Source organism: Spea bombifrons, chromosome 1, assembly GCF_027358695.1.
Source record: "Spea bombifrons isolate aSpeBom1 chromosome 1, aSpeBom1.2.pri, whole genome shotgun sequence".
In the NCBI taxonomy this organism is placed as follows: domain Eukaryota; kingdom Metazoa; phylum Chordata; class Amphibia; order Anura; family Pelobatidae; genus Spea; species Spea bombifrons.
The window spans coordinates 137,894,383-137,915,727 of record NC_071087.1 but is presented as its reverse complement, the minus strand read 5'-3'; the positions used below and the strand labels follow the sequence as shown (position 1 = coordinate 137,915,727).

Here is a 21,345-nt window from a genome sequence, read left to right as displayed (position 1 = left end):
GTATAAAATACAGGGTACTTGTTGACGCTTGTTTTTTTGGAGGATCTCTTCAGTTGAGGAGGCAAAATGAGAGGTTTCGCTATCATATTCCACAGCACTGCTTAATGGGTCCTAAAATAAACTAAGTATGAAATCTTCAAAATGTGCTGCCAAATGAAAGTGAAAACAGTTCTGGACCATGAATCACATAACAGGACTCTACAATGGAATGATTACTGACGGATCATGTCCCAGCCTTATTTTTTTATTTTACAATCCTATTTTTTTTTGTGCAGCCGAAGAGTACATCAACCTCTACAACCCCATCCTCTTCCACTGCAGCAGCGGCATCAAAACCAAGTACAGCCAAAGTACCCTCCAAGCAGGAGCCAAAGCCCGTTCCTGCCAAGGATAAAACTGAGAGCAAAGTAAGGCCCAGCATGTGTTCTTTCATATTATTTATGCTTAAGTAACACAAAATAAAGCGGAGCTTATATGGTACTAGTTAGTGTGAGGGGTTGGCAAAGTGTCTGTACAAGCATACTGGGCATTTAGCGAATTGTACGTTTGGTGTACAGCTTCAAAATAGAAGCAGATATGGTCTCTGGGGAATCGTCAGCGGTGGATGTACTTTATATGAGTATTTAGGCTTTTCTGACTCTACGAGGAGTGCCACTTTCTTCACGTATCTACATTACTCGCTTCCTCGCATTGGACGGAGCACCGGGGTATAAATTCACGTTCTGGTCGGTGGTCAGGAGATGGACACTTTTCCACACTTATGGACCTCTGCAGTAGATCCTCCTCTGTACGGTCAATGCAAAAAATAGAGGTCATGGAGTTCAGTAAATATTACCTTATAATGATCCATTTGTATTTAGATACTAAGCACCTCCAGACAGTATCATTAAACGTGCACTGAATATATATGGAGACTATCTAGAACAGGGGTGTCCAAGTTTTTTCTGCAGTGGGCCACTTCATCAGAATTGTATACGTGCGCGGGCCGCACTCATTTTTCACTGTGACAAAAAATATGGCCTTTAATAAAATATGCAGATTAAAATAAAGTAAATGACACAAAACCTTTACTCTTCCTCTCACTGATTTCTGGGCCTAGAAAGTTTTGCGACTACAAATTCAGGATCCCCTAGATTTATTCTAGGGATGAACTAAAATGAAAATTCTGGACCAAAACATTCAGGGTTCACTTAGCCAAAACCGAAAATGACCCCCACCTTTAAAAATAATAATAAAAACTCACATTTTTAATAAAAGTAGGTAACACACAATTGGACAAAATTAGCAATATGACTTGGCAACCAGTAAGTGCTGGAACCTAGGCATGATGGGACTGTGACTACTGTTAGCAATCACACTCCTATCATGCCAAGTCAGCCAGTACATGCTGGTACAGGGTGGCTGTAAGTGATGTGCAGACCCCATACTGCTGGCAGCATCACTACACAAGGGGGGCAGCTAGCTAGGTTTCAGCATGTACTGGCTGACTTGGCATGATATGAGTGTGATTGCTAACAGTAGTCACAGTCCCATCATGCCTAGGTTCCAGCACTTACACATCCATCCAGTAAATACTGGAACCTAGGCATTATGGGACTGTGATTGCTGTTAACAATCACACTCCTATCATGCCAAGTCAGCCAGTACATGCTGGTACAGGGTGGCTGTAAGTGCAGACCCCATACTGCTGGCAGCATCAATACACAAGGGGGGCAGCTGACCAGGTTTCAGCATGTACTGGCTGACTTGGCATGATAGGAGTGTGATTGCTAACAGCAATCACAGACCCATCATGCCTAGGTTCCAGCACTTACACATCCATGCTATCACACACACACACACACTCATTTATTCATATAATCATTCATTCACAGATGCATTCCCTCAATCACACACACTCATTCAAACACCCTCCCCACCTCCTTACCTGCAAGGCAGCTCCTCGATGCCGCTTACAGACTTCAGCAGGGGGCGCGGCCTCCCTCTGCCTTCTCTGCTAAAGCACAGAGGAAGTAGGATGTCACGTGAACTCCGCTTCCTCTGTGTGCAGTCCAGAAGACCCTCCCACAAGTAAGTAGCAGGGCTTGAGGTGCGGCTCGCGTAAGATCGGTTGCCCTGGCTGCCGATCTTACGCGGGCCGCACCTCGAGGTCTCGCGGGCCGCATTTGGCCCGCGGGCCGCATGTTGGACGCCCCTGATCTAGAATATTAAAGGGCTTGCTGCTATACACTTCATAACAGCAATAAAACAGATCATGGTTATCTTGTACAGACAGAGGTCATTGACAATGCATATTCAGCTCATACAACTAATGTTCAGCTTATCTAGAAGATCATACATTGCATATATATTGTATGCGTTTGTGTATGTTGTAGCAGATATAGATAGCTACTTATCCATATTATGAGCTCGGCCCCGCCAACAGTCCACATAAATCTGATGATGCCTAACCATTAGCGCTATCCAGCTTTTACTGCCTCCCATGTCCCACCTCGTTCTTCTTATACCCAACATCATGGCAAGGACTAACTTCCCCCCAACACCATGCTGATGGGTGCTGCCATAGGTCACTGCATTTGTTTAAAATCAAAATGCTCAGTTCTGAAGTATCTATATTTTCTGCAAATTCCTTTCAACATGTTTTATTTATCCTTGTGTAATGGTTTTACCACTGTTTTCTATCACTCACATTCATCTTTGTTGCAACATTTTTATTGCATTATTTTTTCAAAGTGAAAAATAGCCTTTTTTATCTTTCCGATAACATAGGTTACCTCAGGAACTTCTGGCAAAGTTGCAGCTGCAGCTGCTGCTGCTGGGACCGTAGCTGCTGGTGCTGCAGTTGGTGTTGCTGTTGCTGCATCCGGAAAACCTAAAGAAGAGGTAAATGTCCACTTCCAGATTAGAAAGGTGGGACCCCCCCAGTCCAAGTAAACACCCCCATATACAGTCATAATCTCTGTATTGGTCACGCCAACCATGCTGGACGCACACTTTCTCCTCAACATTCCCCATTCTCCTTACCTTCATGCTCCGCATGCTTTGGAGATCCCACTCATAACCCCAAAATCCGACTGATCTGTCGGATTTGAAACAAATGCGAGTTATTCACATCACAACAACCCCAATGCAAGTAGAAAATATCTGTCACCATCACCACCACCACCCTTGAATTCTCCAGTCCACTGACATCAGCACGGGATTTTACCTACAACAAATCTTCCTCCCCAAGCAGCTCCTTGCATTTTGTCTCATTCACCCCCCCCCCAACCTCTTCTATAGATTGTAAGCCTGCAAGAGCTGAGCTCTCTTGTTCTGCCCCAGTACAGCTTACGTTATTTTACTGTATTTGCCATATGGGAATATAATGTGTCGTAATTCTCTACCCCTTGTGGGAACTCCAGCCAAGATATACAAATGCACCGGGGACTTTTAATTATATAATAAAATTACCCTTTTTCACATAAGGAAGGGAAATATCCTCTCTTTTTACCCCGTGTTACAAATATCTAAAACAGTACTTTTTAACTATATATAAAATGAAAATGTCCATTTATGTGCTCATGTCATTGGGTAAAACGGAGGGACAATTGCTCGTTTCTGCTGGTCAGTTTTGCCGTCCGTAACAAGGACTGTTTGTTTTGGAAACGCAACTCCAAATTTACTTATTTAAACATTATCTGTCTTTCCATTATTTCTGGGGTTTTTTCAACCAAAAATCAAAACATTTTACCGTATTTTTTTGGTTTGGTTTAAATAATCTTTAAAATGTGTTTAGGTTAAAGAAGAACAGAAGACTGTCAGTGTAGATAAGGTGTCCTCTGCAGCCGCTCCAGCCAAGGTAAAATAGACCTTATATGATGATGCGTAATACAGAATACCCAGGGGGTGGTAATAAAAACACATGACTACAAACATAAAGCCTTCTGTCCATGTGAACTGCAGCTATCAGCGCCACCTAGTGGTCATACCGTATACCACCCAGATGCCCATTGTATACTTTACAATGAACGGGTTAACTTATTCTTTATATGGAGCAAATAGGAGAGGTGTATTGCAGACTGTCATGTAGTCTGTTTGCAGTGTATTAAATAGAGGCAATAGAGGGGATTGGGGGTGACATAGGGAAATAGAAGGGTAGGGACGGTATACACACACAGCTTTGCTTATATGTAATATAGGTAAAGTCTTACAGAGAGGGATAAATATTTACATATTTGCATTTGAAGTGAGAAAACTCACATTTTGTTAAGATGTACAGATTGCTGTAAGTGTTTGTCTCATCGCTTCCAGGGAGACGGTTTTTGCATTTCATTTTTTGCATTGTGAGTCAAATTGTTCATAGTTGTTTTTTTGCTTTTCTAGACTGGGTTGGATGATGCGTTGGATGAGTTGATAGACACCTTGGGAGGACCTGAAGATGTTCAAGAGTCTCCAAAATTCACAGGACCTGAAGTCACAGTGAGTGGGTCCAACTACTAGATTAACCCTCTAAGCACCAAAATGTGCTATGCGCTTACATTTCCCATTTAAAGTGTAGGTGGGAAAATAATCATTTCTTTGTTCATACATGGAATAGAATGCATGTGGGTTTTTCTTTTTAATAAAGTCATAATGCACAAGAATTGTTTTGCCTTTTATTTTAATTACAGGAAATACCTGCCATATCGGAGTATTTGGAAGAATTAGGAAAGCGGGAACATACAATTCCACCAGAATACAGACACTTGTTAGATGTAAGTCAGTCTTTCTAGATTCTTTTCCTCTCTCTCTTTAAATAGTGACTTACAGGATATATTATCTTTATTTTAGGGTAAAGGAGAAAAGCCTGCTCCTCCACCAAAGGAAGATGACAAGGTAACACTGAATATTGATACTTTCATTGTCATGTATACATGTGTGTGTGTGTGTGTGTATGTATGTATATGTGCATGTGTAATAAATATATATATATATATCTATATATATATATATAGATATATAGATATAGATATAGATATATATATATATAATTTAAAAATATGAGCTCTTGCTGGATTTTTATTGGGAAGAAAAAAGTTTATTACACATGAAGCATACTCAACGTTTCAATCCATGCTTGTGCGCCTTTATCAAGGCCGCATCTTTTGTAAGACCAATGTAAGAGACCTAGAATAGTAATTTTTTTGCCTTTAACATTGTGTGTGACAAAGAACTGAAGAACATGAATGTGCCACTTCCTTGACTTTGAACAGTTAACCTTGAATGTTAACCGTTCAAAGTCTGTATTCATAGTCTGTAAGTGGAGGTCACTTACTGTTACTGTGTGTGTGATAAATCATGAGTCAAGATATTTAATCCAAGGAAGTTTGTGGGTCTTCTTTAATACTTTATAACATGTCTTATTGTTCTCTGCCACATTGGGGTGTTATACACAGCGCAGGATCTGGATATTGTTTCCTGATTCCAGTGGTGTCCCTATTGGAAACCACTGTACCATGTCATATATGTGACCTAGAGTAACAATTGCTGGAATGTTTATTTATTTCTACCATGTTTATTTTCTGTGCCAAGAGTATGGGTGATGACGATCTTGTTGAAGCCCTGTCGTCTGGTTTCGTCAGCAGTCAAGCACCCCCTGAAGAGAAGAAACCCAAGTTGGAAAAGGTAATTTGTGTTGTTGGTTTTGAGCGTTGGTTGGTATTGCCTATGTAAAAAGACAGAACTCCATACCACAATGCTGTTGAAAGTCTTAGAATCTGTTGCTGTTAACTGGAATTTTTCCCACACTATAGGACCTATTTTAAAGCAGATCAGGATTAACATTGTAAGGTGCATTATTAGTAGTTGTTGTACTGTTTCTGCATAATTCTTCTGGAAAATAATGCCAACACTATCTTTTGTTAACAGAATGTAGCCATAAAACCAACATCTGCAACAGCTGTAGCTACAGCGCCCAGCTCAGAGGTATGCCTCCAATGAACTGCTGTGTTTATTCATTTTCTAAGGATGTATGATTTTTTTAATAGGTGGACTACTCAATCCTAATGAGACACTCTTCTTCTCCTGAAGGTGGAATGTAGGAAAATGACATTTTAAAACACTGATTATTGTTACACTTTCACTAGTGGGCTCTTCCCACAATTTTTAAAGGGTTGATGACTTCAAGAGAATGTTAAATAGGGCAGTTCAGAAGATACAATGGCGGTGCCTGGAGCCATTTCTGAATGTTGGCCTCAACCTTCTACTCCGTCTTTGATGCTGACAAAAAATGACACACTTTTGATGGATAAACTCTTTGGTGCTTGAGCACCTAAGGGCCTTCTATAAGATCTGGCTACTATGGCTTTACCCACCACCTTTAAACACTTTGGATAGCCCATTGTTTAGAATCACAAAACCTACCTTGTTTTTAGTCTGGCATGGCTTTCTTTATACACGGAGAGCTCCAGTGGTAGCCATTTTGGGATGTGTAATGCTATGATGTCTACCTGTTTGCTCACCGGAACCCATATGTTGTATAACAGTTTTAATTTCTTTATTTTACTTTGTTTTCCATGTTTACTCTTTGATCCTTGATTGACTTAATTAGAATTTATCAGGTTTTCTTCACCTTTGTAATCTTCATAAAATTAAAATAACACCTATATCTGCTTCTGCAGTGGTGAAATCAAGCCTGTGTGTGGCTTTCCAACAGAGAAATATTCTGCTTCTACAGGCTTTCCTTTTTTGCCTTATTTGTTAGGGTTCTATCATATCACTGAATTAGATTATAATCTAGACGCGTTAAATTAGTTCTAACCCACACCCAGGTTGACTCAGATAGCCAGAATAAATATAGAAATCAAGGCTATGAGGAAACACATTAATGCAAAGGGAAATCTGTACACAATTGAAGGAAAAAAACTAGGACTAGTCCTGTATTTCTGTCAGGTTGTAGAAACCAAATTATTTGTACTAGAAAATCAAAGGATGTAGTTCATGTATGAAATAATGTGCTTGCGTACAGTGCTGCAGCAAATAAGTGTTTGAGTGGTTAGCCTCCTAAATCACTTTTACGGCGTTTATAATGAGCCATGGTAGACATGATTGAGATCTGTGACTCGGGTTATTACAGCCGCTGCAGAACCTGATGGGAATCTTCCTCCGATCCTTTTATTAATTTGGAATGTATTTCAGGGCTACAGACATTGATTTGATTTTTACCCCAGATTCTTCCTCTTATTTCCTTCTTCAGTCTGTACCTGCAGATGCGATAGATGAACTACTGGGTACCCTTGAAGGACCAGAAGTAAATGTTCCACAGTCTCCAGAATACACTGGTCCAGAAGTAACGGTAATATTTAATATGAATATATATATATATGTGTGTGTGTGTATGTCACTACAAAATTCTATTATTCAAAGAGGCTACTTAATATTGTCTAATAATTGTTTTTGAAAACAAGAACAGAGGATAGACCCCTTCTATATGAGGTACACACAAGAAGAGAGAAATATACCTAAGCACTGTAAATCCAAAAGTAAAAGATATACATTTATTTCAAATACACTCACAAAATAATAAAAGTACTGAGAACCAGCTCAAGTGCAAGCACATGTAAAAGCAAACGGAGGACCGGTATGTAATGTTAACAATTTTATTTCTCCCTAGCTAACACAGAAGACACTAAAACACTTTTTTGTTTTTTTTTATGTTTAACTTTGCAATTTATATGTAATATCCCAAATACCAAGCACAAAATGGACGAAAACATATCGCTTTCGAATTCCCGCCCAAAAAGCAAAGATGCAAAATGGACTCCATAACGCATTAAAAATAACAATTTTGGGGTCTAGACTGTTCCTTTAAGATTTCACAAAATTCCATAAGGGTATAAAGAAAAATACACATAACTTTATTGATGATTCTTTTTTATCACTTACCAGGAAATTGTTACAGCATCGTACCTGGAAGAACTTGGGAAAAGGGACCATACTATCCCCCCAGAATACAGAAACTTGTTGGATGTGAGTAGTGCGTGTTCTTTGAAGTGCATGCAACTGAGATCAGCATCCTTGGGATGTCTGCAATTGCATTTAGTGCAGTATAAAAACTTCTTGTGTTAATTCAGGTCAGCATTTTTAGTAAATATGACCAGTGTTTTCTTTGAATAACACATTATTACCAAAACATATATTTATACAAGAATATGTATGTGTGTATGTATTTTATTGAGTTAACAGATTTACTTAGCGCTTGACGGTATGCAGAAGAGCAAAGGGGAGGTACAATAAGTGCTGTCATATAATAAGTCATTTCTACATACCTTTCCTATGGGATACAATTAGTATGACTGTATTAGATTGTAAGCTTCATGGGACATGTAAAGTACATTATATATATATATATATATATATATATATATATATATATATATATATATATATATATATATATATATATATATACAAAAAATACAGCTGTACATTATATGAAGTACTTGATTTGCTTGCTCATATAATTTCTTTCTAGGGAAAAGATCATGGTAAAGACATCCCACCTCCAGTACCTGCTAAACAACCTCCGGTATGATATGAACAAAAAAGACAGACAATACATGAATAACTGAACTAATCACGCCCAGTCAATATTATATAGACACCCAAATGCAGTTAACTCTCTGATGCTGAGTCAATATTATATAGACACCCGTATGCAGTTAACTCTCTGATTTGTGGTCTTTCTATTAAGTCTAATGTTTTTTCCTGATCTGAAAATACTAATAAGCCAAACATGTTTGCACATGACCACTTTTACATGACGTATTACTCGATTATCTGTATTCTTAAACTGTCTCAGCGTAGATTAAACTGACTTATATACTGTTTTCCAAATCATTTATTGAGGCAGCTTGCATCATACGCTGTCTAAAATCTGATGTTTCCTTTTGTTCTAAATGTGCTCACATTCTAAAGAAACCCAAATCATCATCTAGATATCTGCTTTCCTCATCACACATCAGTAAATACTGTCATTTTCTAAGTCTTGTCTCTTGTGTTAAACATATGTGTTGCTGAGAGTGTTCTGCATTGAGCTTACCTTCCACATGTCGTGGTTCTAGATTCACTGTTCCGTGTAGCTGTCTTCTCCAATCTTGTGGGCTTCATGGGCTGATTGGGCAGAGCCTCAGATCAAGGCCATCCTTTATATAGTGCAAAATGGGACAGTTGCTTCTGGCCCCACCATCCCGCTTGCCCTGCACGATGGGGCGGATACCACAAATGTTTCCCTTGGTACCCTCAAGATGCTGAGGCTCCCAGCTTCTTTTAAACACCCTGCCAGATTCCAAAATCGGCAACATCTGATTTCCCCTGACCAGCCCGGGGAGCTGTCAAATCCATAAAGGTCTGTCTAATGTCTTGGTTATAATTCCTTGCTACTTATTGCAGCCTATGACTGACACGGAACTTGCTGATGAGTTCTCAAAGGACTTCGGATGTTCGTCTGCTCCAGTCGTAGAGCCGGAACCATCCATTAAGCCCAAAGTATGTTTTAATGATATTTTTATAATAACCCAGCAATGGAACACAGTAGTAAATCCTGTATGAATATTTTGTATGTCCCTCATAAAATTCTCTAATGGGGAGGGATGTAATGATGAATATAGGGCTATAAGAAACTGCTAAGACTTAAAGACCAGATATTATCAAAATAATTAACATTCATCTGCCTTATAATATGTAAATATATTTAATAATAAATATTATATATAAAAATGGCAGGCCTATGTACTCACAGTGTAATTTGGGAATGCAAATGGTTCATTGGTGTCTGCATCCTATGGCAGATATATGTTTGGGCCGAGAGAACAGGTTCACATGTAAAAAAATATAAATATTATTAAAAAATGTACAGTAAGAGCACTGAATGAGGACACTGAGGAGTTTGGTTAAATAGGGTTAGTTTGGTCAATTAACATCCACAAAAGTTTTTTTATATTTATTTAACATTTAGTGTAAAGATGTTGTTTTTTTATTATTCATATAATTAATATGATTATTATTATTTTATAAAGGAAGCCAAACACCAACAGAGCCAGCCGGATAAAGTTGTTGCCACTTCTGCATCGTCTGTGCAGTCTGCCGCCGCTGCACCCTCAGTATGTAGCCTCCAAGTTCAACAATTCCTTAACAATCCACAACTCTTAGAGAATTGATCACCTCAAAAATAATTTGCATTTACCAGTAAAATCAGCAAAAATCTGCAGTATTTTTATTCAACTAGAGGTGACACATTTACCTTTATCTGCCACAGATTTTGTGATATTTTTTCTTAATATTGAAGCAAACTTTTTGCTTTTTGTTTGTCAGTGTATCCATAATTGTTTTGTGGATATTTAACTTAATTTTACGTCACGGATGCTTAGATATGTGGCAGTCTTACAATTTCCAGCCATATACTGCTTACTTTAATCCATAAACATCACTTTTTAGTGTATTGAACTGTAAAAGGAAAGTGGCTATGTTAAGGCTCTATGGGGCAAAGCATAAAAAGTAACCACTAAAAAGGTGATCTTATCACCATAGCAACCGAGGAAATGCTTCTGCTGACTGGATTGGTTGTTGTGACAATAAGACTACTTTTCAAACTTTGCATTTTTTTTGTTTTTTTCATACATTCTATTTTGGCACAGTATCAGGGAGTCATTAATCTGTATTAACGGTGGTGAAAAATGCATGGCGTCTGTCTAAACCCATGTTTGCAACTGTAGGAAGATAAAACACACACACTGCACATCGTTGCCTGATTGATTTAAACATGTTCCAACATTGCAGATATTATAACTCATGTTTTTGCTGTTAGAATGTAGTTTTCAGCCTATTCATATGATATACTAGCGATAATAACCGGCATCAATTGAACTAACCGCTTCAGAGTTTGTAACAGTGATAAGTAATGAAGGCTTTCTGTAATGAACTGACTTCATTGATGAAAACCCTTAACATTGTTAATTGGGTAGTTGAATTGATACTTGTTTATGTTGCAGGCATGAATACCAAAAATATATATTCAATTCAGTGTTAGCCACATAAATATTTTAAAATATTATTATTTATTGGTTTCTATAGCAGCGCTGTCTGCGTTTCATCCCTGTGTATTGTCATTTTGCTGTAACTGTGTTGTTTTAGGGTGAAATGGACAGTGCGTTAGATGAATTAATGGGTACACTTGAAGGACCTGAATTCAACGTGCCAGAACCTCCGGTATACACAGGACCAGAAGTCACGGTACGCTATATTTCATTTATTTATTTGTCTGTAATCTTTAATTATTTCTATGATTAAGCTTTCTAAGGTGATACGCGTGAGACTGTGTTTCCCTCATGCTGGGATGCCTTCACATTGTTCAGAATAAAAGCTTGGATCTTATTTTATCCGCTACGAGGTGCACAAGTATATTCCCATTCCATGAAATACCTCCTCCATATATTATATGACAATCCAGGCCCACGGGTAGACTTTCAGCCAATGTGGAAGTAGTGGAATATCTTGTAACTCTATTTTCACTATTGATCATTCGTTGGAAAGCATAAAAAAACATTTCAGTAAAAGCAGACTATCTTTAATTAGCTGTATGTTGGTGAAAGTAAAAACCTCCTTTTTAATACAGGAAACAGCCACAGCATCTTATATCGAAGAACTGGGTAAGCGGGAAAGCTCAATCCCTCCAGAATACAGGCATTTACTGGATGTGAGTAGAATGATGACTTCTACTAAATCACTCTATAAAGTAAAAATGAATTTAATCTGTACACATCACGTCGTGTATTTCCTAGGGAAAAGAAGATGGAAAGATAGCACCACCTCCACCACCTGCAGAAAAGGTACAAACAAAAACTCTAAAATATATTTTTTATATATAATATATATTATATATATACATACATACAAATGCAGAGTTCTCTGCTAGTGGTTAATATAATCATTATATCATATCTGCTTCTCAGCCTATGAGTGAGGATGACCTTGCTGCTGCGTTTGATGAGGACTTTGCTTGCCCTCAACCTACTACTGTCCAGCAAACCCCGTCCAGCAAACCAAAAGTAAGTTGTGCCCCCGCCCCCCCATTCTTGTAGCCATTTTACTGGTGCATTATTCTTGAGTAAAGATCTTTATTTGTGTGTTTGTCTCATTTAACAACATCCTTATGTAATGTTTACTAAACTACTCTGGCTGCATACATTGTTTTAGGACTCTTCATCTGAGAAAAGTAAGAATGAAACAGTGGTTTCTTCTAGCTCGTCTGCTGTTCAGTCCGCTCCCGTCCTTTCTGTAAGTACCAGACACCTGCTTTTCCAATGTTGTACGCTTTATGTGGATGTGTCCTTTTAGGCTTACAGATTGTGTTCTGTGTCTTTTCTGTTCTAGAAACCCTCTGCCCCCAAGGTTGATCCACTGGATGCTTTGTCTGGCACTTTAGGAGTCCGACAGGAAGACCCAAAAACCAAGAAACCTGTTGCAGATGCAGTAAAGGTAAAGAATCTCAGAAACTAAAATAGTACTAATTAGTAACTGCTTCTAGAAGAGAAAGCTTAGGATGTGTCAGCATTTGCCCTCCTGCCCTGGTCTTAGTCCTACCCCCAAAAAAGGTTTTGACAAAAACAAAAATGTTATTTTCTTTTGCAGGAAAAATCTGATAAAGGCAAAAAGGAAAAACTTGGTGAAGATGAAGAAACTATACCTCCAGATTACAGGCTGCAGGAAGTCAGGGTAATCCATATACGTTTGTGTCTTTCATTCTTGGAAAATGAGTTGTATACAATTTGCACATAATTTACCGTATTGGCTCGGATATATGCCGCCCCCGTATATAGGCCGCACCCTCAAAGTTTGGTGCTTTTTTAAAGAAAAAGTTTTTTCTTTAAAAAAGCACCAAAAAACATGCTGCCACTGTCCTCCCCCCCCCGAGATATGCTGCCACTGTCCTCCCTCCCCGAGATATGCTGCCACTGTCCTCCCTCCCTGAGATACGCTACCACTGTCCTCCCTCCCCGAGATATGCTACCGCTGTCCTCCCTCCCCGACATATGCTACCGCTGTCCTCCCTCCCTGAGATATGCTACCACTGTCCTCCTCTACCCCCCCCCCCCCCGGACTTACCGGAGCAGACTCCCGGGTGTCTTGCGGGGCCGGCGGGGGACGTCTACGCAATACAACTTCCTGTGCCGGCACCGGAAGTTGTATACGCGTATTGCGTAGACGTCCCCCGCCGGCCCCGCAAGACACCCGGGAGTCTGCTCCGGTAAGTCCGGGGTGGGGGGGGAACGGTCCGCACGATGCGCTTAGACAACCTCCCATGCCGGCACCTCCTCCCGTGGGAAGTGCTGGCAGGGGAGGCAGTCTGAGCGTATCATACAGTAGGATGCAGGTCCCCTGCACCGCTGCGGGGGATCTGTATCCTAACCCCGCTGCCTGCCCGGCGCTCGGGACTGCATGTCCCGGGCGTCGGGCGCTAGACCCTGAATGTAGGCCGCACCCCCACTTTAAAGATTTAAATTGGGGGAAAAAAGTGCGGCCTATATTCGAGCCAATACGGTATATTTAATGGAAATTCCTTGTCATTTGTGGTCACTGTTGGCGCATTGTATTGAGCAAACATATGATAATTATCTTCTTGTGCATTAATTCAGGATAAAGATGGAAAACCTTTATTGCCAAAAGCTGAAGAGAAGCCAAAGGTTGGTTCTATTCCATTAAACTGTACGGTTAAACCTTTTGTAGCTAAATTCGTCCGTTACACACCACAAACACAACAAGCTGTATACAACCATTCACTGATCATTAGAGATTTTAATGCATCTCAAAGGCTTTTTATACAATAAAAAACAAGGGATGTCTTTTTTTTTCACTAATACTGCAAGTTTTAATGAAGCGTTTTATACACCAAAGAACTGACAGTTTAACTTCCCACTAGATCAATTTCCTTCCTTCCCTTAACTTACTTAATTTAACTGTAAATAAATCATGAAAAATAGCAAATTATGGTCAATTGAATGATCTCTCTTAATTTTGATTTATAAAAAATAGATGACCGATTTGTCCTTCTTTAAATTTTTTTTCTTTTTATATAAATTAGCTGCTTTTTCTAAATAAAAATATCAACTGTACAAAATGCTATATTTTTTGTCTTAACTTAGAACTGTGTATTTTTCTGTTTTGTTAAAAAGGTAGTGCGTTTATATATTTTCCATTTACTCTGGAAATATACTGGATACTTCATCCTGTTGATTGCACGTGCTTTTGTTTGTAAAATGTTGCTAAGCAATTCTTTTTTGTAGCCGGCGCTGGGCGCATGATCAGATTTCACTTGTATTCTTTACTGTGCATCACATTTCATCCAGGCCCACAAAGCCAGTATCATTTCTTTCCCTGAGTCTGCACACACAGGGCTGTGCACCCTTCTGTCTCATTCAGACGCTTGGTTTCATTCCTTCTAATATGCAGGCGATGACCGAGGATGAGCTGTTGGATGCTCTGACGGAAGACTTTGTCACTTCCCCCGCAACAACCCCGAAGACTGCACCATTGCAAAGTTCTGCAGTGAGTACCCATGCTACAAAGAAATGAGTTGCTCATCTGTCTATCGCTATAGAGTTAATAAAAAAAAGTATCTGTTTTTGTGTGTTGTAACATTGAATATAGGATGTTTCCCCAAGTAACTTTTAACTTATAAAGTAATTATATTACGGTCCCAATGGGGAATAATAAAGATGACTTTTTGGTGATTATCTCTTTTTCCTGTATTGTAGATTGAGTACTCTGTTTATACAGTTTACTTTTAAATATAACATTTATATATATATATATATATATATATATATAATATATATATATATATATATATATACATATATATATATAATTAATGTGTTTTCTAATTAGGTTTATATTTGTAAAGCTTTAATGTGTGATTAATGAGCATTTTTTCTATTAAACTGCAAAACATCAGTTTGCTAAACTGGACAATCTGTCCCATTAAAGAAATTGATCATTTGTGTTGTATAGAAAGAAGCTACAAAACCATCCGTATCTGATGAAGTTGTGTCCTCTTCCAAAGTGTCTACGGTGCAATCTGGAGCTCCTCAGCCTTCTGATCCAGTGAGTTGTTTTTTAAAAGTCAGTTATCTGTGTTTTTTTAGTGTTTTTAATAAAATTTACATATTTCTTATCGAGTAAACAGCATATAAAGTGCAGTTACATGTTATTTCCACTAGGTGGCCTATTTTACATATACTGATTTATTTTTTTTTATTTTTTTTCTGTTTATGTAAACTTACTTACCCTATTTCACCAAAAGTAAGGTTTGATTGTATTTAGGAAAAAACTCTAAATTGCTAGCCTTGTCTCCAAAAGTAGTGTTTTATTTATTTATTTTTTTACACTGAAGTTAATGCAGAAACAGAAAAAACACACAACAGCTTTTTATGGTAACTTCTGCAAACCGCATATTTTAATATTTCAATATTAATAAGTTATGCAAGTAAAATTGGTGAAAAAAATAGAATTCTACAAAAAATCTTATTATATCTACTCTATGTTGTCAAATTTGACTATAATTCTTTTAATCCCATTAATTTCCCCAATTTATTCCAAAATTGTAGGATATAAAGATCCCTGATGATGCTTTGGATCTTCTGTCTGGTTCCCTGGGATCTAGAGAGGCAGACCCTGATGAAAACAAACCTTTAGTTGATGTAGTAAAGGTGAGTAAAGACATTACCAACAGTGTACGATTAAGCACTCTCTCTCTCTTGCAGCTATGTGTTCTCTATAAATTATAGGGAAAGGATTATGATGCATTGTTGCATGAAAATCTTATGTAGTATTGACTAAAATAGTTTTTTTTTTTAGTATAATTTACTTAGATTATGATATTTTATCAAACTATCTTTGTGACCTATATTGTCCTCTGTACATTGATTGGTTTTCCTTCAATAGCGTTTTTACATGAAGGTCATTGAGACGATGGGTGACTTATACACCCAGCCAATGTTCCCTCTAAGGTGTGTGTGTGAGCAGGCACACGTTTTGCAAATAGCGCATACGTGCGCACAATAGGGTAACGTTTCTTCTGGGTCGGTCTTGACACCAGCCATCCAAACATAAGCATGGCCGCGTCTGACAGTTTGTGCTGCACCGGATATGAAGCCGTATCAGGCGTGGTGCTAACTGACAGCCGCGCAGAGCGAGACCTCACCACGGACTGCCAGACTCAGAAGCTGAGGACGGGAGGTGACGGGAGATATGTTTTTGGGAATATGAAGGGGATCCGCTAAGGAAAGGGAAATGCTGAGTGGGTATGGAGATGATGAAAAGTGAAATCTTATCCTGTTAACCATCATCCTTCACATTTATTACGTGAATACCTATTTTTAATGGAAAAGGCTTTTGCGTAGTAGTGGGATGTACAATACTCAAGCATTCACCCTCTGTTTTTTTTGTAGGAAAAAGCCAAGTCTGAACATGTTGATCGACTTGGTGATAGAGATGACACAATCCCTCCGGAATATAGAAATCTGTTGGATGGTAAAGACGAGAAGGTAATTCTTGTACTTGCCAAAACATGATCTAAGATTTTCTGGTTTTCATTAAATTAAATGTGTATCTAACCTCATTTACAGGGACAGCCTATAAAACCACCTGCAAAGGAAGATGTCAAGCCTAAGGTAATAATAACAATAATAATAATCGTTTATGTTGCATTTGATATAATGTGCTCTGTCATAAGCCCACCCATGATCATTTTTTCCATTTCCACCATTCTGTAGTGTAATTGGTATCACCAGCTGTTTTTCTGTTCATCGCTACCATGCCTTGATTTTTCAGCTTTGTTAAATTGAAGCCATGAAAGACTCATTACCAAACTACCAAACCCTACCATTCTGTAAAATGTTTAGTGGGAATACATCACAGTTGTGTTCTTGCTTGCATTGTTGTTGGGTCCTTGTAGAAAGATGGATAGTATGACACACTATTAGGTTCTACTGCACTGCATCATTTATCAGTTTTCCGGACATGATGAGCACCCTCGAGAGCCTTATCTATCCTGTAAGACAGCCAGAGAATCCCAGACGAGATTATAAGGAAATTCTCTTTCCACTAAAGTAATGCCCGTCTTGCTTGGCAATATACAGGTTAAGTCTTCGTATATTATGTTTCAATAGCAGAAGAAAGGCTCCTGGTATTAACGTTCACTTATAAGTGTAGCCACGTGTCTGTGCTCTGCTCTAGATTACATAGTAAAGTGATATGGCCTCTCATTTATGATTCAGGACCCATTGGATGATAATGCAGCTATTGATGCTCTTTCAAGTGGCTTTGCATCTTGTGATACCAAACAAGCGGAAACACCCCAGCAATCATCAAAGGTAATACATTATTTAGCATGTTTTATGTTACCAGGTTCATTAAAGCTTAAGGAGGATGTTTAGCCAGAGAATAAATCCTTTTTTTAAATACACTGTGCTAAATATCAAAGGATAAATACTGCAATAGGGACCAGAATTTTTTGGATAAGGGATAATCTCTGATAATGGATCTGTCTTCTCACCTGTCTGAACTCCGTTATTCAGGATTCTCCCCGCGGTTTCAGAGCACTTTCGGTCCGTTGTTCAGGCTTCCCCAGAGCAGTTCTGCTACCTTTTCTGGAACCGCGGGGAGAATCCTCAACAACGGAGTGAAGACAGGTGAGAACACAGACCCGTTATCCGAGATTATCACTTATCCAAATAATTCTGGTCTCAAGCATTTCAGATAAGGGGTACTCAATGTGTGTGTGTGTGTGTGTGTATTCGTGTATGTATGTTGATAGGGTAGGACTAGTATATAGTAAACAAGCATAGTTTTTTTTAATTAGTATATTAGTTATTTAACATGATTAAATGTGATCAATGTGCTGACATTATAATATTATTTCTATTCTAGGACAAGACTGAGAAGAGTTCTCCTAGCACAGCAGTTTCCCAGTCTTCAGGAAAGACTCCTGACCCTCCAAAGGTAAGATTAATAGGACGCATTTAAAAAAATCAAATTTTGACATGGTGTGTATGTTACTGACTAAAAGCAATTTGAAGATCCACGGTACACACAGAACCGTTATATTCAAGGAAAAGAAAAGTACAAGTAGAGAAGAATGCAGAAATCAAACTATGCTGATCTACACATTTTCTCATAGACTTACCAATGCATCCCCAGACTTGCCCCCCCGTTCTCCAGACTCCCTGGTGTCTAGTGGGGCAAAAGGTCATGTCACGCCGGTGCTCCGTCAAGGAAGCCACGGCAGAAGTGCTGGTTATCTGCGTGCATTGCGCAGACGTTCACTGGCTGCCAGAGAGGAGGATGCAAGTCCCCTGCAGTGCTGCAGGGATCTGGATCTTAGTCTTGTAGTCAGATCTGTATTTAAGGTCGGATTATAAAACGACCTCGAACATAAGACGAGGGGTATTTTTCAGAGCATTTGCTGAAAAAAACCTTTGTCTTGTATTTGAGCAAATGCAGTCATAGAGCGTATTGGCCTCAAAAATTGCTCCAGTTTTGTCTTGGTTATTTCCCCCCATTATTATTATTATTATTATTATTATTATTATTATTCTACAGATAATCATGTGATTGCATAGCTACCTGAACATATTGTGTATGTTAAGATGGTATATTCCTCATTTGTTGTAGGACAAGAATAAGAGTTCTTCTAGTACAGCACCTGCTCAGTCTACAGTGTCTGATCCAGCAAAGGTAGTGTTAATTAACTATCTGGGTTATGTATAAGCTGTGAACCTGTCTATTCATATGCATTTTAAACTGACTGCCACTATATTTAAATATTCATTATATTTTAAATCTTTCTACATTAGCAGTAGAACTGAATATGAGGCCATTGGAGGCTGGGCATGATAGGGATACAGGTGCCCAGGCTGAGCAGTACATGGCCACGTTTTAGTAGGAAACGTTTATTTTTAAAAGAAGCATTCAAATACTGTGTGTTTTCCTTTTTGAGCAGTGACTTTTTAAATAATGAAGTTCTGGATTCACAGGCATTTTTAATCTTGCCTTATGCTAATCTTGCCTTATGTCGTATTTGTTGAAGACGCAATTGTGAAATCTATTTCTTTCCTGACTTTAGACTCCAAACCAGATCTCTTCAAAGCCTAGCAACCAAAAAACAGGGAAAAGCTAGACTGATGGTAAGGACAACCACATTCTTTTAAAAATGATCCTGCAGATCTGGCATGAACTTTTTCTGTCATGTTTCATTGTGTAAACTGAAATAGTCCACAAGGGCATTATATTATCCCCAAAACAAAATAAAAGTCTAGCTCCCAATTGGAGGGCTAAACCAGACTCTGGAGACCTCCCCAGACAGCAGGTTTGCCACACTTGGCTTGGAGATCTTCTTCAGGGCCCTTCCTTGCCCTTGGAGCACAGGAGAACCTCCTCTCCCCTCAACAGTCTCCCTCTTTGTGGAGCTTTAGGGTATTTCGATGTCCAGTGATTGTACCTGATGGAGGCTTCATCCTGGAGCCTGCAGATCTTGTATGAACTCTTCACTGTAAAGGGGAATGGAGCATTGACCCACTCTGCTATCCAACTGCTCCATCCCAGGGACCCATATAGATGATTTGTGTAACACCTGTCCAAAAAAAAACCCCAAAAAAATAATCTCCTTGGTGGGTACAGCATCACTATAATATATATACTGTAGATACCATGTCTTCTAATTCTGTTGCAGCTGGGATACAAGTACTGCATGTTTATATTTTTCAACTTTTATATACGATCTGTTCATTCACAGCAATTTTTCTTTTATAGGTCAATGTATATAGTTTTCATAGCACTTGAAGAACGGCTTGGGAAGGACAAGAGGTTGCAAGCATGTGGTTGTGACGAGCGCCACTTTCGGCTATTCCCTGGCACGTTTGAGGAAGTGCTTTCTGTTCGTTTTCTTTTTGGGTCATACATCTTTTTCGGTTGTTTTTTTCTTTTCCAGATTTTGGAATGGGTAAAGCTTTTATATTTGTAATTATAAGAAATATATATCACTATGAACTTGTCATGTTAATGACAATAAGCCTGCAACCTTTGCACAATTAGTCTGATTGCGTACACTTGCAAGGTAACTAAGAACCATGTAAAGCTTACTATAGTTTGGGATTCCATCAGTGCTGTTGCTTTAACCTTTGTGTATAAAGTGGGTAAATGGTCTAATGAGTGCCTGATAAGAAATTCGTGGAAAAGCTCAGCTCCAGATATATGAAATGTTTACATGAACAGTGCCTTTTTGCTTAATATCCCATTCTCTAACTTCACCCTTGTTATACTTACGTCCTTATACTGTCTACAAGAATATAATATGGCCGCTAAAATGTTGCTTATTCTAAGCAAGTTTTATTCTACCGATGGTTGCACTGATTCCTTTTTGACCTGAAACACTAGGTTTGGTTTGAATTATGCTATGGAATGGATAAATGACTATTACCAGAGTCATAGAAGGTCTATAGTCAACCAGCAGATTGACACCAAGTTAATCTGATGAAAGGACTGTGTTGCTTTGAATTGTTAACTGTGGAACATCATTGGAAATAAAGATTTTCCCTATGTCTTGGTGCATTGTAACCGTGTAATGTCATGATTTTCCAGAAAAGTAACAGCAGCCGTGTGTATCATTTATGCAGTATATCTCCATCACAGAGTAAAAAAAAAATGATCAGGCATGTCCAGACTTTTTTATTCCCCATCTTTCTTTGCTATTTGCTATCAGTCAGACTGGGCACTTACCGTCCAGTGAGTTCCTCTGTATTGTGAGCATTTAACTTTCCATACATTGGATATCCATGAGGTTTAATGATGAGGAGCATTTTATCAGCTAGGTAATGTAAAGCCACACACACACGCACACATGTGCCTCAAGGACAAAAGAACACATTGTTAATTTATTCTTAATCATTAATGAGGGAGCCCATTTAATCATGAGGAAAGGACATATGTTTACACCCCATTTGGCCTATACAAAAAATTAGGCCTTCAAGAACAAGACTTGCAATATTTTGCCACAGCTTATGTAGATGTGTTTCTCACCACCATTAAGTGCCTTTCTTCCCTCCCATATCCATTTCAGATTGTCCAAGAGTACTCTGAGCTCTTTGGTTTTAAAACCAGCATAACAAACTCAAGTGCCTCAACTATTCATCTGTCTAGATCTGAGGTTGAATTAATTAAAAGATCATCCTTTCCCACACTTCCTTACAGTAGTTCACATTCCAATGGATCTTTCCCAAGCATAGAAACTGAATTATTTTGCATTGTTTTCTACTTCTGATCTGGAACGCT

At 38.6% G+C, this 21,345-nt stretch overlaps 1 protein-coding gene across 1 annotated transcript in view; it reads left to right on the top strand.

The window, feature by feature from the left end:
* The window catches only part of CAST (calpastatin), a 60,219-nt gene extending 39,588 nt beyond the window's left edge, over nucleotides 1–20,631 (top strand). Inside the window, exons 6-36 of the mRNA XM_053474750.1 lie at nucleotides 276–407; nucleotides 2,770–2,883; nucleotides 3,779–3,841; nucleotides 4,366–4,461; nucleotides 4,653–4,736; nucleotides 4,813–4,857; nucleotides 5,554–5,646; nucleotides 5,890–5,946; nucleotides 7,217–7,315; nucleotides 7,909–7,989; nucleotides 8,495–8,548; nucleotides 9,412–9,507; nucleotides 10,038–10,121; nucleotides 11,152–11,250; nucleotides 11,633–11,713; nucleotides 11,799–11,846; nucleotides 11,970–12,065; nucleotides 12,214–12,294; nucleotides 12,391–12,495; nucleotides 12,649–12,732; nucleotides 13,653–13,700; nucleotides 14,467–14,562; nucleotides 15,028–15,120; nucleotides 15,624–15,725; nucleotides 16,467–16,562; nucleotides 16,644–16,688; nucleotides 17,295–17,390; nucleotides 17,947–18,018; nucleotides 18,691–18,753; nucleotides 19,142–19,202; nucleotides 19,828–20,631. Of these exons, the coding sequence (XP_053330725.1) occupies nucleotides 276–407; nucleotides 2,770–2,883; nucleotides 3,779–3,841; nucleotides 4,366–4,461; nucleotides 4,653–4,736; nucleotides 4,813–4,857; nucleotides 5,554–5,646; nucleotides 5,890–5,946; nucleotides 7,217–7,315; nucleotides 7,909–7,989; nucleotides 8,495–8,548; nucleotides 9,412–9,507; nucleotides 10,038–10,121; nucleotides 11,152–11,250; nucleotides 11,633–11,713; nucleotides 11,799–11,846; nucleotides 11,970–12,065; nucleotides 12,214–12,294; nucleotides 12,391–12,495; nucleotides 12,649–12,732; nucleotides 13,653–13,700; nucleotides 14,467–14,562; nucleotides 15,028–15,120; nucleotides 15,624–15,725; nucleotides 16,467–16,562; nucleotides 16,644–16,688; nucleotides 17,295–17,390; nucleotides 17,947–18,018; nucleotides 18,691–18,753; nucleotides 19,142–19,195 (2,457 nt within the window). The 3' untranslated portion in view covers nucleotides 19,196–19,202; nucleotides 19,828–20,631. The remainder of the gene's footprint in view (nucleotides 1–275; nucleotides 408–2,769; nucleotides 2,884–3,778; nucleotides 3,842–4,365; nucleotides 4,462–4,652; nucleotides 4,737–4,812; nucleotides 4,858–5,553; nucleotides 5,647–5,889; nucleotides 5,947–7,216; nucleotides 7,316–7,908; nucleotides 7,990–8,494; nucleotides 8,549–9,411; nucleotides 9,508–10,037; nucleotides 10,122–11,151; nucleotides 11,251–11,632; nucleotides 11,714–11,798; nucleotides 11,847–11,969; nucleotides 12,066–12,213; nucleotides 12,295–12,390; nucleotides 12,496–12,648; nucleotides 12,733–13,652; nucleotides 13,701–14,466; nucleotides 14,563–15,027; nucleotides 15,121–15,623; nucleotides 15,726–16,466; nucleotides 16,563–16,643; nucleotides 16,689–17,294; nucleotides 17,391–17,946; nucleotides 18,019–18,690; nucleotides 18,754–19,141; nucleotides 19,203–19,827) is intronic.
* Nucleotides 20,632–21,345: the final 714 nt, after the last annotated feature.